Source organism: Pelophylax lessonae, assembly GCF_965119305.1.
Source record: "Pelophylax lessonae genome assembly, chromosome: 3".
Classification (NCBI taxonomy): Eukaryota; Metazoa; Chordata; class Amphibia; order Anura; family Ranidae; genus Pelophylax; species Pelophylax lessonae.
Window position 1 is genome coordinate 470396746 of NC_138770.1, and position 20492 is coordinate 470417237.

The 20492-nt window shown below is 48.5% G+C and overlaps 1 protein-coding gene across 1 annotated transcript in view; it reads left to right on the plus strand.

The window, feature by feature from the left end:
• The window catches only part of COG2 (component of oligomeric golgi complex 2), a 216650-nt gene that overhangs the window by 62596 nt on the left and 133562 nt on the right, over positions 1–20492 (plus strand). The window contains exon 10 of the mRNA XM_082251217.1: positions 19113–19252. Coding sequence (XP_082107343.1) covers positions 19113–19252 — 140 coding nt within the window. The remainder of the gene's footprint in view (positions 1–19112; positions 19253–20492) is intronic.

Sequence of the window (20492 nt, forward strand, 5' to 3'; positions counted from 1 at the left end):
TGAAGACATTGTGTTGCCTTCCCTATGTCCCAGGCCTAAACATCCTTAGGAAATTGCCTTGCATTCCCTGGATGTGGTTCGGGCAATCGGGGTGTACTTTTTCAGAAGTCAGACTCCCTATTTGTACTCGTGGATGGATCTCAAAGGGTTGGCTGCTTCTGCTGCGACCATTTCCAGATGGATAAGACAGAAGGGGATTCAGGCCTATTCAATTAAGGGTCAGGTTCCTCCTTTCCCTAGTAAGGTGTACTCTAATCAGGCGATTCAGTCATCAGTGCTGCAGGTTTGCAAGGAAGTCACCTGGTCGTCTGTGCACATTTTCACAAAGTTTTATAAGGTGGATGTGTTGGCATCTGCGGATGCTTCTTTTGGCCGCAAGGTTTTGTAGGCTGCTGTTTTTGCAGGCTGACCTGGTCGTCTTTGAGGGTGTATTGTTTTTTCAGATGAGCTCCAGTTGTTTATGGTTGACATCCATGTTACCTGGTTAGCTAAGGTTACGCCTTGGGAATTTTTTTCTTGCTGTTCCCACTCCTCATGTTTGACACTGCTTTGGGATATCCTAACTGTCAAGATAAGGAGCTGTGTCCGTCAATGAACAAATGAGAAAATGGGATTCTTGACTTACCGTAAAATCCATTTCTCTGATGTTCATTGACGGACACAGCACCCACCCTTCTGTGGTTTTCTTCTTACACTGCTCGTAACAAAACTGAATGCCTATAGCTGAGAGTGGAAGTATACCCCCTGGGACTGCCCCATAGGCGGAGTCAAGCTTTTTCCTGCCTAGTGTCCTACTCCTGTAGGGGGCAGCATAATCCAACAGGCAAGATAAGGAGCTGTGTCCGTCAATGAACATCAGGGAAATGGATTTTACGGTAAGTCAAAAATTCTGTTTCTTTTCGTACATCAAGGGACACAGAGCCATAAATCATAACATATGGGTTATATAGCCACATACAGGTGAAGGACACTGGCAACATATCGGAAAGGATATCCCCCCTGTATATCCCCTCCCACACAGGATGTACCTCCATTTTTTTTTTTTTTTTTTTTTTTTCGCCAGTTTCTAAAGGTGATGGTCACAGTGGATAGTCTCTGCACATATTCTCTAAAGAAGAAGAAAGAAGACTATGCTACATACCCCGATCAAAGATCACTGAATCTAAGGGGTTAGCTATCAGATCCATCTAAAAAGTCAGAAGACTAAAAAGATGGTACCTGAGCCTCGGGAAGCAGTTACAAGGTTTTGCCTGTAAAGTTGTCCTTTTTAGGCGCTGGACTCTGGGATCCGGACCCTTGGTAATACCAAACCCCAAAGGTGCTCTACAGGTCCAAGGCCGTGGCCACTCTAAAAACAAGGGGACCCAGTCCTTGAAGGGCGGCAAGACAAAGCTCACTGTGATGAGTGAAGATTGGATTCCTGTTTATAAACAGAATCCTGCGGCAGGACTGGCAAGTCCAATTTAAAATATTTACGCATACAGCAAATGTAAATATTTTATGCAGTGTTCCCTTTAAGAGATAAAAGAAACCGAGTGCCATGTGGGTTTCTGCATGAGACAATGGATGTTAAGCTATGCAAAATACGTCTTGTTAAACATTATTTCTTTGCTTGCTTGTTTGACACACTTTTTTCACCTTGTACTGATCACCCGAAGGGTATCGGCTGTGCCATACCAATGCGGCCTAAGCTGCTCTCACCCAATGTTGTTGTTTTCGCCTTGGTGCGAAAGTACCAGCGTGTTTGTCTCCTCCCTCACTAGCGTGTCTGTGGCGAAGGCCCATTCGCACGCGGATCTTATCACCTTCTGATAAGCTGTATAGCTTGATACTAGATTTGAGTACGCGGAAGTTAGTACCTCAAGTTTGTCTTGCTACAAAGCAATGGCTGCCCAAAAAAGGCTGGGGCGGGCACAGCTGGAATGGGCACTGTGACGCCACCGTCAGGTCTTGAAGGTCCTAGCTGTGCTTCCTCTGTGTCTACTCCCCCCTGATGAGCCAGAGGCAGCTAGCCAATCTGAGCCTTTACGGTTGTCAGGCATAATAGCTACACCAGGTGCTTCTGCCGCAACCTACGTCACTAAGGACAATTTGGCATCGGCATTAGCCGGCCTTGAGGGTAAGATTGCTGGCATAATTGCAGCTTCCCAAGCAGGGAGGAAACATGATATATCCCCCTCACCTGAGCCACCCCCTGAATCAGTTCAGGATTGGGCAGAGGATGTGGAAGAAGTAGCTGAAAATGACCCTATGGAAGGTCAAGCTGAGGTTTCCACTTCTCGGGAGTCAGCCAGAGGAGTCTTTGTCAGCCACTCAAACCCAGAGATGGTTAGTTCAGTCTCTTACTGAAATGGTCCGGTCTGGGTACAAATTTCTTCCCTTAGAGATGGCTGAAGTCTAATTTTCCTCTATAGGCTCATTGTACCCTCTTCATAATCCTCGGACATTTCCCGTGCATCCGCTCTTGGAGCAAGTAGTGTATAATGATTGGGACCATCCTGATAGGATTTTTGTTCCTCCTAAAAGGTTTTCTCTATTGTATCCTATGGAGGAAAAGTTTACTAAGAAATGGAATATACCTACTGTGGATGCTGCCATTTCTTCGGTTGACAAGAGTTTAACCTGCCCTGTGGATAATGCCCAGGCTTTTAAAGATCCAGCAGATAAAAAGTTGGAATCTTTATTGAAAGCCTCCTTTGCTGTTGCAGGATCTGCGATACAACCAGCAGTAGCGGCCATAGGAGTTTTTCAGTCTTTAAAAGACTGTATAAGGCGAGTGTCCAAGACAGTTCCTTCTCAAGCAGAGTCTGTGGAAGATCTGTCAGATCTGCCTCGCACTTTGCTTCGCAGTAGATGCTCTTACGTACTCCATACAGAAAATGTCAAGGTTTGCTCTGATGACAGTGCATATGCGCAGAATCCTTTGGTTAACCACTTCAATACTGGGCACATTTCCCCCTTCCCGCCCAGGCCAATTTTCAGCTTTTAGCGCTTTTGCATTTTGAATGACAATTGCGCAGTCATGCAACACTACCTAAACCAAATTTGTCCTTTTTTTTCCCCACAAATAGAGCATTCTTTTGGTGGTATTTGATCACCACAAAGTTTTTTTCTTTTTTGCTATACAAATAAAAAAAGGCCGAAAATTTTGAAATAAAAAAAACATTTTTTTGTTCATGTTATAAATTTTTGTAAATAGGTTTTTTCCTGCACTGATGAGGCCGCACTGATGGGGTGGCACTGATGGGAGCGCTGATATGTGGCACTGAAATGCAGCACTGGTAGGCAGCACTGAAATGCAGCACTAGGCGGGACTAATGGGCGGCACTGATGGGCGGCACTGATGGCCACTTATAGGCAGCACTGGTAGGCGGCACTGATAGATGGCAATGATGGGCACTGGTGGGCAGCAATGATGGGCACTGGTGGGCAGCACTGATAGATGGCAATGATGGGCACTGGTGGGCAGCACTGATGGGGAGGGCACTGGCGGGCCCATCCCTGGTGGCCATGGTGGGCATCCCTGGGGTCATGGGTGGGCGTCCCTGGTGGTTCTTTTGGCACCCCCCCCTCCCCAAGGGTCTGCACTGGTAATCAATGCTCTGATTACCAGTACAGACACCCCCCCCCCCCCCGTCAGGAGAGACGCAGGTCGGCTCTCCTCTACTCGTGCCTGTCAGGCATGAACTGAGGAAAGCCGATCAACGACACTTTCTATTTTCTATGTGACCAGCTGTGATTGGACACAGCTGGTCACATGGTAAAGAGCCTACGTCAGTAGGCTCTTTACCGAGATCGGAGATGCGGTGTGTCAGAGTGATATGACGTCTGGTTAGGATAATGTAACCACCTTCCCGCCGTCATTTGCCTATAGGGCAGGCAGGAAGTGGTTAAAGAGCTGGTCTGCAGCATTACCATGTAAAAGGTTGCTGGCTAGCTTCCCTTTTCATGGAGAACGCCTTTTTGGTGACGATCTGGATAAGTACAGTAAGGTCCATAAATATTGGGATATCGACACAATTCTAATCTTTCTGGCTCTATAAACCACCACAATGGATTTGAAATGAAACAAACAAGATGTGCTTTAACTGCATACTTTCAGCTTTAATTTGAGGGTATTTACATCCAAATCACGTGAACGGTGTAGGAATTACAACAGTTTGTATATGTGCCTCCCACTTTTTAAGGGACCAAAAGTAATGGGACAGCTTAACAATCATAAATCAAACTTTCACTTTTTAATACTTCGTTGCAAATCCTTTGCAGTCAATTACAGCCTGAAGTTTGGAACACACAGACATCACCAGACGCTGGGTTTCATCCCTGGTGATGCTCTGCCAGGCCTCTACTGCAACGGCCGCCGCCCCCGAGAGGGGGCGGGAACCAGCGACGTAGGTCTACGTCGCTGGACGATAACGAGCCACTTTGCCGCAGTACCTAATGATGGCTTGCTTCACTGATAGTGACAGCTCTTTGGATCTCATATTGAGTGTTGACAGCAACAGATTCCAAATGCAAATAGCACACTTGAAATTAATTCTGGACCTTTTATCTGCTCCTTGTAAATGGGATAATGAGGGAATAACGCACACCTGGCCATGGAACAGCTGAGCAGCCAATTGTCCCATTACTTTTGGTCCCTTAAAAAGTAGGAGGCACATATACAAACTGTTGTAATTTCTACACCTTTCACCTGATTTGGATATAAATACCCTCAAATTAAAGCTAAAAGTCTGCAGTTAAAGCACATCTTGTTTGTTACATTTCAATCAAATTGTGGTGTATAGAGCCAAAAAGATTAGAATTGTGTCGATGTCCCAATATTTATGGACCTGAGTGTACTACAGTCTCAGCCTTCTTCTTCTACTTTATGATTTTTATTTTCTGCAAATGTCATTTTTTCTTTGCATTACTAGCTGTTTATTTTGTCACCGTTATTCGGATCTTCGAATGAAGACAGCGTTTGCGGAGCTGGGAGCTGGGAGTCGGACTGGTCGTCCTGGTTCCTCCAGGACAGAGGGTCAGATGGAATCCCAGCCCGCCATCGAGCGTTTAGCGCAGGCTATGTGTTCACCCTGGCCTCGCAAACGACCCATCCCTGTCCTCAGGGATGCAGCCTGTGAGGTGGCTACCTCACCCGGACGCCTCCTCCATGGTTATCCGTGCATTATTTGGCATCCTGCGTTTTTGGCTGACGGCACCCCTGCCATCTGAGGGCGGGCGGTTTCCCGTCGATAAGAGGCACCCCACGCCATCGGGTACAGGTAAGTACATTCTGTGTGGGGCCTCTGTCTGGGGCTGGCAGTCCTGTGTGTCTGTGTTATCCCCTCATGTCTGTGCGTTTTTGGGCTCCCTGATCCCGATCCCTGCGGGGGTTTTCTGTCAGTCAGTGCGCTGTGGTTTTCTGGGGTCCCTCTCCTGTGTCATTTTAGGGTGCTTTGGAGGTACAGACACGTGTGGCGACCGCTGCGGGGTTAAAAACACCGCCAGTCTGCCATTTTAGGTGTGGGCAGCATGTCTGGCGCTTGTACAGCATGTATATGGTGTGTTTTTGGCGCCTTGCGGCACCATCTTGTGTGTGGCAAAACGTTCGTTCCGAGCACATGTCAGTGGCCATTTTACCGAAGCCTCCCATTACTTTCTATTGGCAACCATTTTTCTTTTGCCTAAAGTCTCAGTTCAGTCTATTGCGGTGACATCACTTCCTCCTTTCTCTCAGAAGAACTCGGCTGCGGTGGTAACACTCCTGTGGGGGCTATCTGCTGTCCTTTTCTCCTTGTGCAATCTTTCTGGCTGTCAGTTTATCCTGCTTAGGGGTCTGTGTTCACAGTTAGTGTAGCGGTGCGCTGTGGGGGTCCGCGGCGCGCTTAAAGGGCCAGTACTTTTAAAAAAAAAAAAATTTCTTTTGACATGGAATCTCAGGACAGCAAATTCCCTCCAGCCTTGGTGGGTGATTCAGGTTCCTCTGAATCTTCTACCCTGACTACTTGTCTGCTGCAGTAGCGGCTTTGGTCTCAAAGGTGGATATTCTGATGACTGAACGTGCGGATAGAAAAAGGCCTAGGATTTCCTTTTCTTCTGATTCTGAATCTGACTTGGTTGCCATGGGTGGCGTGCCCCTTTCAGGGTCTCGCTCTTCTCTGTCTGAGGGGGAGGCGGAGGTTGCAGGGGTGGATGATTCCCCCCCCCTGGGACGCCCGAGGAACGCGCAGCTATGGATGCGCTGATTTCTGCCATTAAAGAAACACTCCATTTAGAGGATGAGCCCAATCCTCCGGGCATTGTGTCCTCCTTTGGTACACACAGGACGACCCGCAAGGCGGCGCAGGTTGCCCCGCTGAGTTTCATGCTACAGTGAATGAGCAATGGCGCAGTTTAAAACGCACTTTTGTGGTGCCGAAGAGGTTTCAACTTCTTTACCCTTTCGCGTCTCCTACGGATTCGACCTAGTGTGTGGCTCCTCAAGTGAATCACACTGTGGCCAGATTGAACAAGGCTACTCTGGTTCCCACCGATGATCACCCGGTATTTAGGGATCCTATGGATAGGAGGATGGAATCACTTGCCCGCCATGCTTACATGGTGGCGGGTTCCCTGCTGAAACCTATTTTCGCCTCTGTCATGGCAGCTCAGGCTGTGGCGGATTGGACCAAGGTGCTAAGACGCACCCTCATGGCTGATTCTGCTCCCCCTACTTCCGTGGTGATGGTGGACCAGATTTATAAGGGGGTCATGTATTTGTGCGATGCGGCCTTGAATGAGGCCCCATTAGCTGCGCGCCTGTCTAGTATCGCGGTGCTGAACAACGGTCTGATATGGTTGAAAAGCTGGTCGGCTGACCAGACTTCAAGGAAAACGTTGGCTGACATCCCCTATGCGGGGTCTCGCCTTTTTGGTGAATCCCTGGATGAATTGGTGAAAGGGGTCACTGGGAGCACTCTATTGCCCCAGAACCCTAAGGGTAAGTTTTTCCACGGTAAGCGGGGCCCTTCCTTTAAACCAAATCAGGGGTCCTTTCGTGCGTTCAAGACACAGAACAAGGGGAAACCTTTCAAGGGCCAAAGTGGCCAGAGAAAGCCCTGCGCGGGCAAACCTAAATCCGGCCATGCCGGTGCGGCGGCTCAGTCCGCCTCTGCCTGAGGGGGCGCCCTCACCCATTTTAGGGGTGGGGGGACGTTTGTGCGGTTTCCTCCAACCTTGGCTGCTCCGAATTCCGGACAGGTGGGTTCAGGAAATTATTCGATCAGGATACAAGATCGAATTCCTTTCGCGGCTGGCGGACAGATTCTTTTCAAATCTTCAATTTGACCCCAGGGCGGTTACAAGACCTGCATCAAGCGGTACTGGATCTCCTCGCCCAGGGGGTAGTCGTCCCGGTGCCTCATCGGGACAGATTTCGGGGATTTTACTTGAATCTGTTCACTGTGCCCAGAAAGGAGGGCAAGGTGCGTCCGATTCTGGACTTAAAAGCTCTGAACCGGTTTGTGCGCATTCGAAAGTTCCACATGGAATCGATCCGCTCGGTGGTGGCCTCCCTGAGTCCGGGAGAATTCCTGGCCTCTGTCGATCTGAAGGATGCGTATCTACACCGTTTTCGAGGGCCATCAGAGGTACCTCCGATTTGCTATCGCGGAGGAACATTATCAGTTTGTGGCGTTACCTTTCGGTCTCGCTTCGGCTCCAAGGGTCTTTACCAAAGTGTTGGCGCCTGTTCTGGGCCTGTTGCGGGCACAGGGCATTGCAGTCTTGGGATATCTGGACGATCTCCTGCTAAGATCGAGTGCCAGTCAGAGCCTATTGCGCGATCTGTCCACTACGGTCCAGACGCTACAGGAGTTCGGATGGACCATCAACGTTCAGAAGTCGACCTTGTCTCCTTCGGTTTGTCTCCCGTATTTGGGGATGGTTCTGGACTTTGCTCAAACAAAGGTGTTCTTGCCGGAGGACAAGCTCCGGACCCTGCAGTCCGAGGTCAGGTCCCTCAGGGACAACGCATCCTCGTCACTCAGGACCTGTATGCGGTCCCTGGGGTTGATGGTGTCAGCCTTCGATGTGATACCATTTGCACAGTTTCACACGCGATCTCTCCAGGCGGAGATCCTGGCCAGGTGGGACAGACTACCTCAGTCCTTGGACCTGAGAGTGTCTGAGTCCCCAAACCAGAATAGATCTCTTGTGGTGGCTTCAGTCCCCGGCTGTGTTGGGAGGGATATCCTTCCGGCCGTTACTGTGGACGGTGATTACCACGGATGCCAGCCTGTCGGGCTGGGGTGGCGTCCTGGGCAACCTGTCTGCCCAGGGCACTTGGTCAGAGGAGGAATCCTCCCTTCCAATCAACATATTGGAATTGAGAGTGTTCAGGCTGTGCCTGCTATGTTGGTCGGATCGTCTTCAGGGCTTACATCAACCACCAAGGGGGCACCAGGGGTGCCCGGGCGGCCCGGGAAGTGACCAGAATTCTGTTATGGGCCGAGACTCATGTCCCGGCGATTTCGGCAGTCCACATTCCGGGTGTAGAGAATTGGCAGGCCGATTATCTGAGCCGCCAGACCCTGGATCAGGGGGAATGATCCCTGCACCCGGAGTTATTTCAAATACTGTGTGCGAACTGGGGATCCCCGGATGTGGATCTGTTCGCGTCTCGGCTAAACAAAAAAGTGGAAAGGTTCGTGGCAAGAACGCGCAATCCTCTAGCAGACGCCTCGGATGCGCTGGTGATGCATTGGCATCAGTATCATCTGATATATGCCTTACCTCCGACTCAGTTGTTGTCCAGGTTCCTTCACAGGTTGGTCTCGGAAACCAACATTGGTGATTTTGGGGGCGCCGGACTGGCTGCGCCGGTCCTGGTACGCGGACATCGTTCATCTGGCCGTCGAGCCTCCATGGCGGCTTCCAATGCGGGAAGATCTTCTGTCTCAGGGACCAATCTTCCATCCTGCTTTACAGTCGCTGGCTTTAACGGCATGGCTGTTGAAAGCCAGGTCCTGAGAGACAGGGGTCTCTCCTCAGGTCATTCCTACTTTAATCAAGGCTAGAAAAGCCTCGCCTGGTAAGATTTATTACCGTTCTTGGAAAGCTTATTTTGCCTGGTGTGAGTCCAACGGCTTCTCTCCTCGTTCATACTCGGTGGCGAGAGTGTTGGCTTTCCTTCAGTCTGGTGTGGATCAGCGCCTTGCGTTGGCCATGATTAAGGGCCAGGTTTCTGCACTGGCTGTCCTTTTCCAGCGCCCTGTGGCGTCTAATTCTTTGATTCGCACCTTCATTCAAGGTGTGCGTCACTTGGCCCCTCCTAGAAGGGAGCCCTTACCTCCATGGGACTTGAACTTGGTTCTGTCCGTGTTACAACGTTCCCCGTTTGAAACATTAGGGAAATCTCGTTACCTCTGCTGTCAAAAAAGGTTGCCTTTCTTGTGGCGATCACTTCTGCTCGCAGACTGTCGGAGTTGGCGGCGTTGTCTTGCCGCTCCCCTTACCTGGTGGTTCATAGGGATATGGTGGTCTTGCAACCTAACCCGTCCTTTCTTCCAAAGGTGGTTTTGTATTTTCACCTTAATGAGGACATTGTTTTACCTTTGCTCTGTGCGAATCCTAAGCATCCTAAGGAGGTTGCCTTGCATTCTTTGGATGATGAGCGATCAGGGTTTACCTGTCGTCGACTGAATCCTTTCGAAAATCGGATTCTCTTTGTCCTTCCTGAGGGACCTCGGAAGGGTATGGCTGCGTCTGCGGCAACCATTTCAAAATGGATCAGACACACCATTGTGTAGAAGACCCTGGTTTTGTTGCGGGTCCCTGGCTGTTGGGGTGGTTTACCCCCTTGGTTATTTGCTTTCCTGGGTTGTTGCTCCTGTTGAGCCTTTTTTTGTTACCCAGAAGGTTACCTTGCTATTCATGTAAGGTTCCTTTCTCTGATGTGGGTACTGCGTTGCCTTTTCTGACGGTTGCGTTTCCCACCCCTCATGTCTACACTGCTTTGGGACATCCCCTTTGGTGAAGACTGTATGAGTGGGCGGCGACTGTCGAAGGACGTAAGAGAAAACTGAATTTTTGTAAAATCTTACCGTAAAATTCCTTTCTCTGAGTCCTCTGACAGTCGCCGCCCCCGCCCCTCTATTGGGGTTCTTATACACTTAACTGCTTGCTACCAAACTGAGATGGGATGGCTGATAGCAGGGGGGGGGTTTGGACCAGTGGGACAGACCCCATGGGTGTGTCTATGTAAATGCTTTGTGTTTTAAAAAGTCTTATGCCTAGTTACTCCTGTGGAGATGAAGTTAATACCCCATTGGTGAAGACTGTATGAGTGGGCGGTGACTGTTGGAGGACTCAGAGAAAGGAATTTTACGGTAAGATCTTACAAAAATTCCATTATTCCAGGCTCGTCAAAGGTTTTTACGCTTTGCAGTGGAAAGCCGTCCTTTTCAGTTTGTGGCCCTGCCCTTCGGGTTAGTCACAGCTCCAATAGAGTTCACAAAGATCTTAGCTCCAGTAATGACTGTTCTAAGGTCCTGTATCTGTAATAGGATATCTGGACAATCTATTACTTATAGATCGATCAGCATTACATCCGTCCAGCGTCTGGGATTTCTTGTGGACACAGTACAGTCATGGGTATTCTTGCCAACACGAAAGGTCACAGACCTGAAGGATCTGGTTTGGTCTGTAGTAAGGCTGAGAGATCCTTCTGTATGTTTTTGTATGAAGTTATTGGGGAAGATGGTGTCTGCATTCGAGGCAATTCTCTATGCCTAATTTCATCCCAGACCCCTGCAGAACAACATTCTGTCTACATGGACTGGAAAGGTTCAGTCTCTGGACTGGTCCATGTCTCTGGTACCAAGAGTACATCAGAGTCAGAATTGGTGGTTGTTGACCAGAAATCTGGAGAAAGGAAAATCCTTTCTTCCAGTGACCTGTGACTACAGATGCCAGTCTTTCCGGCTGGGGAGCAGTTCTGGAGGAAGCCACTGTCCAGGGGAAATGGTCTTGGGTAGAGAAAAGTCTCCCCATCAACATTATGGAAATCCGAGCAGTCAGTCAGGCTTTGAAATACTGGACGCCCACACTTCCGGGTCACCCGGTCAGGGTGCAATCCGACAAAGCCAAGGCTGTGGCTTATATCAACCATCAAGGAGGCACAAAGAGTCATGCCGGTTGACCATATAATACAGGATAGATATCAGCATGAGGCAGCGACACGGGCTTTGTTTCAGGCTCATCTGCTTATCCTTAGGCATTGGATTGCGCAGGAACCCCCGACATGTAGGATGTGGATGGAGCAGCTGGGCTCCACCCTTCGCATGGAAAAATGTATATACCAGCATAGGGGATCACCATCCAAATTTATGAAGATTTGGGGGTTTTGGTTAAGCTCACCGGGTATGGCCCCTATGGACTTGATATTGGACCGTTTGCTGCTTTAACTAAGGGGGGGCCTTGGTAGAGTTTGCACTGGGGTAACTACCTTCTTTATCGTTGTTTGGTTAGCAAGCCTGTTACAGTGTGTATTTTCATGCTAATTCAAGTTTACTATCTGTAACCTTATATATGCCTTACTTTGCGATTTTCTTTTATATGTGCTATATGCATTTGTGCGTGCGATTTCTCAAACTTTTCTCTTGATTTTCTCTTGCCATGCCTGACAGAAATTTTTATTCAAGGAATAGAGAACTGGCAGGCAGATTTTCTGAATAGTCAACAGATATTTCCAGGGGTATGGTCCTTACATACTTAGATTTTTAAGTCAATCTGCCTATGCTGAGGCGTCCCAGATGTAGATCTGTTGGCATCCAGGTTCAACAACAAGTTGAAGAGATTTGTGTCCAGGACATGGATGCTTTGGTGACTCCTTGGAGGAGTATTCCCTGATTTTGTTACGCAGAATCCAGCTAGAGGGGAAACCAGTAATCCTGGTAGCTTTGGCATGGCCGAGGAGGGTTTGGTATGCACAAATCCAAAGGTTGGCAACACTGCGTACGGACCTACTCTCTCAAGGTCCAATATTCCACCCTGCTTTATAGTCTCTAAGTTTGACGGCTTGGCTATTGAAGCCTTAATCTTGAAGGAGCGGGGTGTATCTGGCCCTGCAGTTTCTACCCTGATAAATGCTAGGAAACCAGTCTCTAGAGGCATTTATTACAGGGTCTGGAAATCCTACATTACCTGCTGTGAAGCCAGAAAATGGCATTCTCGCAAATATATAATCGGAAAATTCTAGCTTTCTTTCAAGCAGGCATACAGCTGCAAGAAAAAGTATGTGAACCTTTTGAAATGATATGGATTTCTGCACAAATTGGTCATAAAATATGATCTGATCATCATCATCTAAGTCACAACAATAGACAATCACAGTCTGCTTAAACTAATAACACACAAAGAATAAAATGTTGCCATGTTTTTATTGAACACACCATGTAAACATAACATAACACATACAGGCCTGTACCAGCCAGCCACAGGCCCTGCCTGACTGTACCAGCTAGCCAGCCACAGGCCCTGGGCCTGTGCCAGCCAGCCACCAACCACACAGGGTGCCAGCCACCCACCCACCAAAGGGGGGCCAGCCATCCACCCACCCACCACATGGTGCCAGCCACCCACCACAGGCCAGGGTGCCAGCCAGCCACCCACCTGACCACAGGATGCCAGCCACCCACCTGACCACAGGGTTCCAGACAGCCAGCCACCCACCCGACCACCACAGGGTGCCAGCCAGCCACCGACCACAGGCAAGGGTGCTAGCCACCTGACTACAGGGTGCCAACCACCCACCCACCACAGGGTGCCAGCCACCCACCCACCACAGGCCAGGGTGCCAGCCACCCACCCACCACAGGGTGCCAGCCACCCACCAAAGGGTGACAGCCAGCCACCACAGGGTACCAGCCAGTCACCCACCTGAACACAGGGTGCCTGCCAGCCAGCCAAAGGGATGCCAGCCACCCACCACTGGCCAGGGTGCCAGCCACCCACCAAAGGGTGCCAGCCAGCCACCCACCTGACCACAGGGTGCCAGCCACCCACCACAGGGTGCCAGCCACCCACCACAGGCCAGGGTGCCAGCCACCCACCACAGGCCAGGGTGCCAGCCACCCACCACAAGCCAGGGTGCCAGCCACCCACCACAGGCCAGTGTGCCAGCCACCCACCACAGGGTGCCAGCCAACCAGCCACCCACCACAGGGTGCCAGCAAGCCACCCACCTGACCACAGGGTTGCCAGCCAGCCACCCACAACACGGTGCCAGCCACCCACCACAGGCCAGGGTGGCAGCCAGCCACCACAGGGTGCCAGCCAGCCACCCACCTGACCACAGGGTGCCAGCTAGCCACCCACCTGACTAAAGGGTGCCAGCCTCCCACCACAGGGTGCCAGCCAACCACCGACCACAGGCAAGGGTGCCAGCCACCTGACTACAGGGTGCCAACCACCCACCACAGGGTGCCAGCCACCCACCACAGGGTGCCAGCCACCCACCCACCACAGGCCAGGGTGCCAGCCACCCACCCACCACAGGGTGCCAGCCACCCACCGAAGGGTGCCAGCCAGTCACCCACCTGAACACAGGGTGCCTGCCAGCCAGCCAAAGGGATGCCAGCCACCCACCACAGGGTGCCAGCCAGCCACCCACCACTGGCCAGGGTGCCAGCCACCCACCACAGGGTGCCAGCCAGCCAGCCACCACAGGGTGCCGGCCAGCCAGCCAGCCACCACAGAGTGCCGGCCAGCCAGCCAGCCACCACAGGGTGCCGGCCAGCCAGCCAGCCACCACAGGGTGCCGGCCAGCCAGCCAGCCACCACAGGGTGCCGGCCAGCCAGTTTTTTTTAAGCCTAATATTACATTTCAGTAGTGTCTTTCAAATGTCAATTGAGATGGATGCAGATCGAAAAATTAAAAGTGTAGTGTGGGATTATTTCTCATCTCCAGGTGGCTAAAATGGAAAAAAACAGGTGGCTAAAATGGAATGGAAGATCCCAACTGCTGGACAGAGATGGTCAATAATAACCAGCCATTTACAATGGTGTCTGACTCTGGATTTAAGCGGTTGATGTCCATAGTTGAGCCAAGGTACACACTGAAGAATGACCAGTTTTATTGAACCGAAATGCTGGGAAAGATTCACCAAAAGGTCGTTGAGAAAGTAAAGGCTATGCTAAAACCAGAGAATGCTGGCAACTCACTCATTCACGACTGACTGCTGGTCAGGACAAACAGAATCACTAATCAGTCTTGCATGCCACTTCATTGACAGTGGATGAACAAGAAGGCATGTGGTGTTGAATACAAAAGTAATACAAGGATCCCACACTGGGGAGTACATTAAAGAAATGTTTCTAGGCATGCTAGAAGAATGGGGAATCACCAAAGAACGAGTGATGCTTGTGCTTCGAGAAAGTGGAGCGAACACGGTGAAAAGAATGAGAATTGCTGAAGTGTCAGAAAGCTTTGCTTGACATTATTAGCATGCTGAAGAAGTGCGCAGGCCATTTCCACCATTCAATCCTTGCCAAGCAGCGACTGAGGTGCATTCAGGAAGACCTTGGCCTACCCAAAAACAACTTGATACATGCTGTTCCAATACGATGGAACTCAACGCTACATATACTGCAAAGGATGCTGGAGCAGAAGCGAGCTCTTACCATATATTGGTGAATATGGACTTGGAGGATATTCTTGTCCTACTGCTGATCAGTGGGACATTGTAGCCAATGTCATTGAGATCCTCCTCCCATAGAGGAAGTGACACTAGAGGTGAGTCATTATGACTCATCCGTGTCATCTGTCATCCCATGTGTGAGAGTGCTGAAGATGCTTCTTCAACGGGAAGGACCCAACACACGTGACACTAAAACATGTAGGCAGGCCAGGAGGGACAGCCTGGCCAAACGTTTTGAGAAGCATGAAGAGAAGAAAAAATTTGTGCTTGCATGTTTTTTTGGATCCTGGATACAAGAACCATCCTTTCTCTTCTGATGTATTGGCCAAGGCAAAACAATGGCTGACAGAAGATATTCAACAGGAGGTTCCTGCCGAAAAGAACAGTCAAGAAGAGCAGGTTTCTAATGTGGAAGAGCAGGATGTTTCAAAAAGAGAAAAATGTCCAAAAAGACAACAGACAGTGGAAGAGAAACGTCATCGTGGTGAAATAGATGACATGTTCAGTGTTATATTGGGCCTCATGCGGAGGATTCTTCTCAATCTGCAATAATGAGCCTAGGTGATGAACTTCATCTCTATTTGAAGGAACCAGTAATTGACAGAAAAAGTGGTGATCCTCTTCAGTGGTGGAAAGAAACTGAGGCACTCTACAAAAGACTTGCTTCACATACTAGAAGATACCTTTCTGCTCCTCCTTCCTCGGTACCAAGTGAACGTGTTTTTAGTGAAGTGGCAGCAATTTAGGAGAAAAAGCCGTTTAACTGGTGAACATGCTGAAATGTTATGCTTTCTGCACTATAATATTGTTCTACTTAACTGGGAGTATTGAAAGTATAGTGATAATGTCCACTCCACTGTCTCCAATCCATTCCACTGTCTAGCTTTTTTTCTAGCAGTTTTGCACTGACTGCAGTTAGTGATTTAAAATCATTGCAGTGAGTGCACTACTGCAGCAGTGGAACACTGACTCTTCCAATCCACTGTCTAGCTGTTTGTTGTTGTCTAGTTTATTTTCTAGCAGTTTAATTTGCACTGACTACAGTGTTAAAAATGTTAATAAACAAACATTAACCTGTTCAGTATCAGATTTGTGTTGACATTTTTGTTTATTTTGCACATTTGTAAATGTACAAAATATCGGCCGATACCGATATGTCAAACGAAAAAACGATATCGGTCAATCACTAGTTCAAACCTTCGTCCGGAGAATGTTACGTATGCTTCCACCTTTGAAGCTACCATTATGTCCTTGGGATCTAAATTTGGTGCTGGCAGTTTTACAAAAACAGCCTTTTGAGTCCATGGGGCAAGTTCCGCTGCTTCTTCTGACCAGGAAACTGGTATTTTTGATTGTGAAAACTTCAGCTAGAAGGGTATCGGAACTAGCAGCTCTTTCTTGTAAAGAGCCATTCTTGATTTTTCATCAAGATAGGGTGATTCTACGTCCACACCCAGGTTTTTTGCCCAAGGTGATGTCCGCATTTCATTTGAATCAGGACATTATACTACCTTCCTTTTTTCTGGATCCTCAGACAGAAGGAGGAAAATTTGTTGCATTCTCTTGATATAGTGCCTGCACTTAAAATTTACTTGGAAAGATCAGCTCAGATTTTTAAGACCAATCTCTTGTTCGTGCTGCCAGAAGGGCCCAGGAAAGGGTTGGCAGCATCTACTAAGTCTACAATTTCTCATTGGATTCGCCAGGTTATTACCCAGGCATATGGTTTAGAAGGGAAGGTTCCACCTTTTCCTGTAAAGGCACATTCTACCAAAGGTGTAGGTGCCTCTTGGGCACTTCGCCATCAAGCCTCTATGGCTCAGATTTGCAAGGCCGCGACCTGGTCATCGGTGCATACGTTCACTCATTTCTATCGAGTGGATGTTGGGACCCAGGAGGAGTCTGCATTTGGCCGCAGTGTTCTGCAGGCAGCGGTGTAGTCCACAAAGTTATTCGGTCAGGCTCCAAGATCGAGTTCGGTCTTTTCCTCCGGAAAGGTTCTTCCCTTCCATCCTGCACTTGTCCCCAGATTGCTTACAGTGTCTCTTTGGGGCAGTGCAAGACTTGTTACTTTAAGGGGTGTTCCAGTCCCAACTTCGGAACTTTTTCAGGGGTTTTTACTCAAACCTTTTTACAGTTCCCAGGAAGGAAGGCAAGGTACGTCCAATTCTGGACCTTATGACTCTAAACTGCATTGTATGGATAGTGAAGTTCCCCATGAAGTCCATTCGCACGGTAGTGGAGTCCCTACCCGGGGGGTTTCTTCTTCTATCGACATCAAGGATGACTACCCACACATTCTAATATGTGCCAGTCACCAGAGCTTCCTCCGTTTTGCTGTGGGCGAGGAGCAGTATCAATTTGTGGCGTTTGAACTTTGGTCTGGCCTTCACTCCTCGGGTCTTCACAAAAGTGTTGGCTCCGGTGCTGGCATTGTTTGGGTCAGCGGGGGATCCCAGTACTGGGGTACCTGGGCGATCATCTTCTGTGAGTGGAGTCTCCGACTGCTCTGATGGACATCTGGAGAATACTCTGCGAACTCTGCAGGAGTTCAGTTGGATTCTGAACCTTCAGAAGTCTGCTTTGGTTCTGTCCTCAAAAACTGGACTATCTGGGTTTTACTCTGGACTTGGCCTCAGCTAGAGTGTTTCTTCCTCTGGAAGAACTTCAGAGATTGCAGGAGATAGTTCAGTTTCTGTTGTTGAGCAGATGGTCATCCCTCTGGGCTTGCATCCGGGTGCTGGTCCTAAAGGTGTACACATTCGAGGCGGTCTGTTTACACAGTTCCACACAAGATCTTTGCAAAAGAGATTCTAGTGAAATAGGACCAGGATCCACGGTCTCTAGCGGTGGCTTCATTCTCCGGTGCTTTGACAGAGAAAATCCTTCTCCCCCCTGTACTGGACGGTTGTCGCCACGGATGCCAGCCTGTCCAGCTGGGGAGACGTCCTCAGCACAGATGTGCTCTCAGGGGGTCTGGACTCTCCAGACTGCCGATTTAATGTACTGGAACTCCGGGCGATCAGACTTGTCTGGCTCATTGGACAATTTTGTCTTCAGGGGTGTCCGGTACAATTTTAATTTGGACAAGGCCACGTACATGGTCTATGTCAATCACCAAGGGGGCACAGGAAGTGTTCTGGCAGTTCATTAAGTAGCCGGCATTCTAAGGTGGGCAGACCGATTCGTCCCAGTCCTCTCAAACTCCTGCCACGACTCCTGTGCAGGATCAAGGCAGAAAGTACGCCGATCTGGTACAGCTGGTCGCCGATGCTCCTTGGGGACTTCATCTCAGGGAGCATCTGCTGTCCCAAGGATTAATCTTTCATCCTGATTTACATCACACCAAGATTGGTGTGATCAGATGCTTTCACAATTTAAAAATGGTGCGGCCAAACTGAAGTAATGAAATGGTCGGAGCTGTTCTGGTCTCTGATCAGCTCTATGGTCGGCTGGCATTCCCGGTGGGCTCAGGAGAGCCAGAGAAAACCGTGGAAGGTGGCTGGTTGGGGGGGGGGGGGGGGGGAGGAGACCCATAAAAAAAGCGCCTGACTGTCTGGGACTGTTTGAACTGCTACAAATAAAACGTTCCTGTTAGTGCTAACAGAGATCAGGCCTTATCTTGCTAACACTTTGTACTGTGTATCTGATGTGACAGTGATCTACTGACCCTGCACTTGTTGGAGGGGCAGGGGGGCTTAACACAGGTGCTGGCAGGTGTTCGGGCTAATCCTGCTAATGCTGCGTTTTTGGGGAAACTGTACTCTTGGGGATGCTAGTTTAGTTCTGATCAAAGATATTGATCCGTTCAGACACTATACTAGTAATGTAGGGTTATATTGTGTGTTTGTGTTACTGGCAATCAAAAGGTTAAATATGATCATGAATCTGTGGTGGCCAATCTGACGGTATCTGGGATTGTTGCTAACACTATCTGGCGTCACTAGTGACACTAATACAATGACCAGAAAAAAGATCTGTACTAATGATACTGTGACAGGGCAGTAAAAGGGTTAACTGGTTGGCGATCAGGGGGTTAAACTTCATTCTGCAATATATAGCAGAGGCAAACTGACGCTATCTGGGATTGACGCTAACGCTATCTAGTATCACCAGTGAGACTAATACAGTGATCAGTAAAAAATCTGTACACTGTACCTAATGAAACTGACAGGGGAGTGAAAGGGTTAAGAGGTGTGTGATCAGGGGGTTAAATGTGCCTATCTAGGTGTTCCTGTGAGTGTGTGATATGATCTCCTCTCATGATGGAACGGAAAAGGACTCCAGGAGAGAAGATTGCATTATTTCCTGTGCCTGTGTTTTGTAAACCGTAAGTTATACGGTCGGCAAGTGGTAAAGTTATTTGAAATCCACACCAGTGAAAGATTTTGACTCCGTAAAAAAAAAAAACATATTTAGAATAATTTGTAATCTTTTTCTATTTTTCTACAGAAATACACTGTCAGCATGGATTTTTTGAGGAATTTTGAACGTCAGTGTGGATCCCAAGCAAGCGTAAAGAGGTTGCGTGCTCATCCCTCCTACCACAGTTTTAACAACAGATGGAATTTGCCTGTGTATTTTCAAATAAGGTAAACACAGAGGTTACCTTTTCACATCCTCAGTTTAAACCTTTCTGTCCATTTAACTTCGATACAGCCGACAGATTTTAGCCGTTTGATTTAGGCAGTGGGAGTTAGTGGTTGTAAAGTCAGAATGTTGTTTTTTTATCTAAATGCATTCTGTGCATTTAGATAAAAAGCCTCCTGTGTGCAGCAGCCCCCCTAAGCCCGCTTACACTTACCTGAGGTCCCTCTCTGTCCAACGATGTCCACTGGGGTCTCAACCGTCCGAGTTTCTCCCTCCTGAGACAAAGCAGCGGCGCCATTGGCTGCCAGTGCTGTTAGTCAGGTGGCCAATCAGGAGAGGTGGCATGGCTCCATGTCTGAATGGACACAGGGAGCTGTGACTCAGCTCGGGTGCCCCCAGAGCAAGCTGCTTGCTGTGGGGGCACTCAACAGAAGGGATGGGCCAGGATCACAGAAGAGGGACCTGAGAAGAGGAGGATCCGGGCTGGTCTGTGCAAATCCAACTTGTAAGTATGACATGTTTGTTATTTACAATAACTGTCTTTACAATAACTTTAAAGCGGAGTTCCGACCACATACACATTTTTTTTACTAAAAATACCCCCCTAATCCTTAGCTTTCCCCTATTACCCTAACACTAACCCCACATTACAGGTCATTACAGTTATTAAATAAAGATAAATACTTACCTTTAAAATTGATTGAAGAGCACTGCCATCTCCGGTGTGGGTGTCTGAAGCCGATGTGTCCCCCGCTAGGTACGTTTTATCTTCATTAAAAACAAGGTAAGCTAAAAAGAAAAAAAAATTAACTATACAATTCTTTTTCATGTTTTTTTTTGCTAACTGATGCTGCAAATTTTTTTTTTTTTTTTTGGGTGGAAGTCCGCTTTAAGTAGAAAACAAGCATAATTTAGCATCTTTTTTTTTTTTTTTTCTGCTACTTTCATGATTGGGATGACCAGGAATTTTCTTGTTTTAGACTTTCCTGAGACAGTACTGAACAGTAAATAGTTGAGGTGATTGAAAATTGTCTCGCCAAACAAGACCGAATATACAAAAAAGAATGAATTTGCACAGACATAAGAACATAAAGAAAATGATTGTTGGACACCTGTGGGACATCGTTCTGAGAGAGTCTGTTTCTCAACCACTGCTTCTTTTTCGGAAAGACTGATTCTCTTTTTGTCATCCCAGATGGACCCAAGAAAGGTGCTCCAAATGTTTCCACTATTTATAGTTGA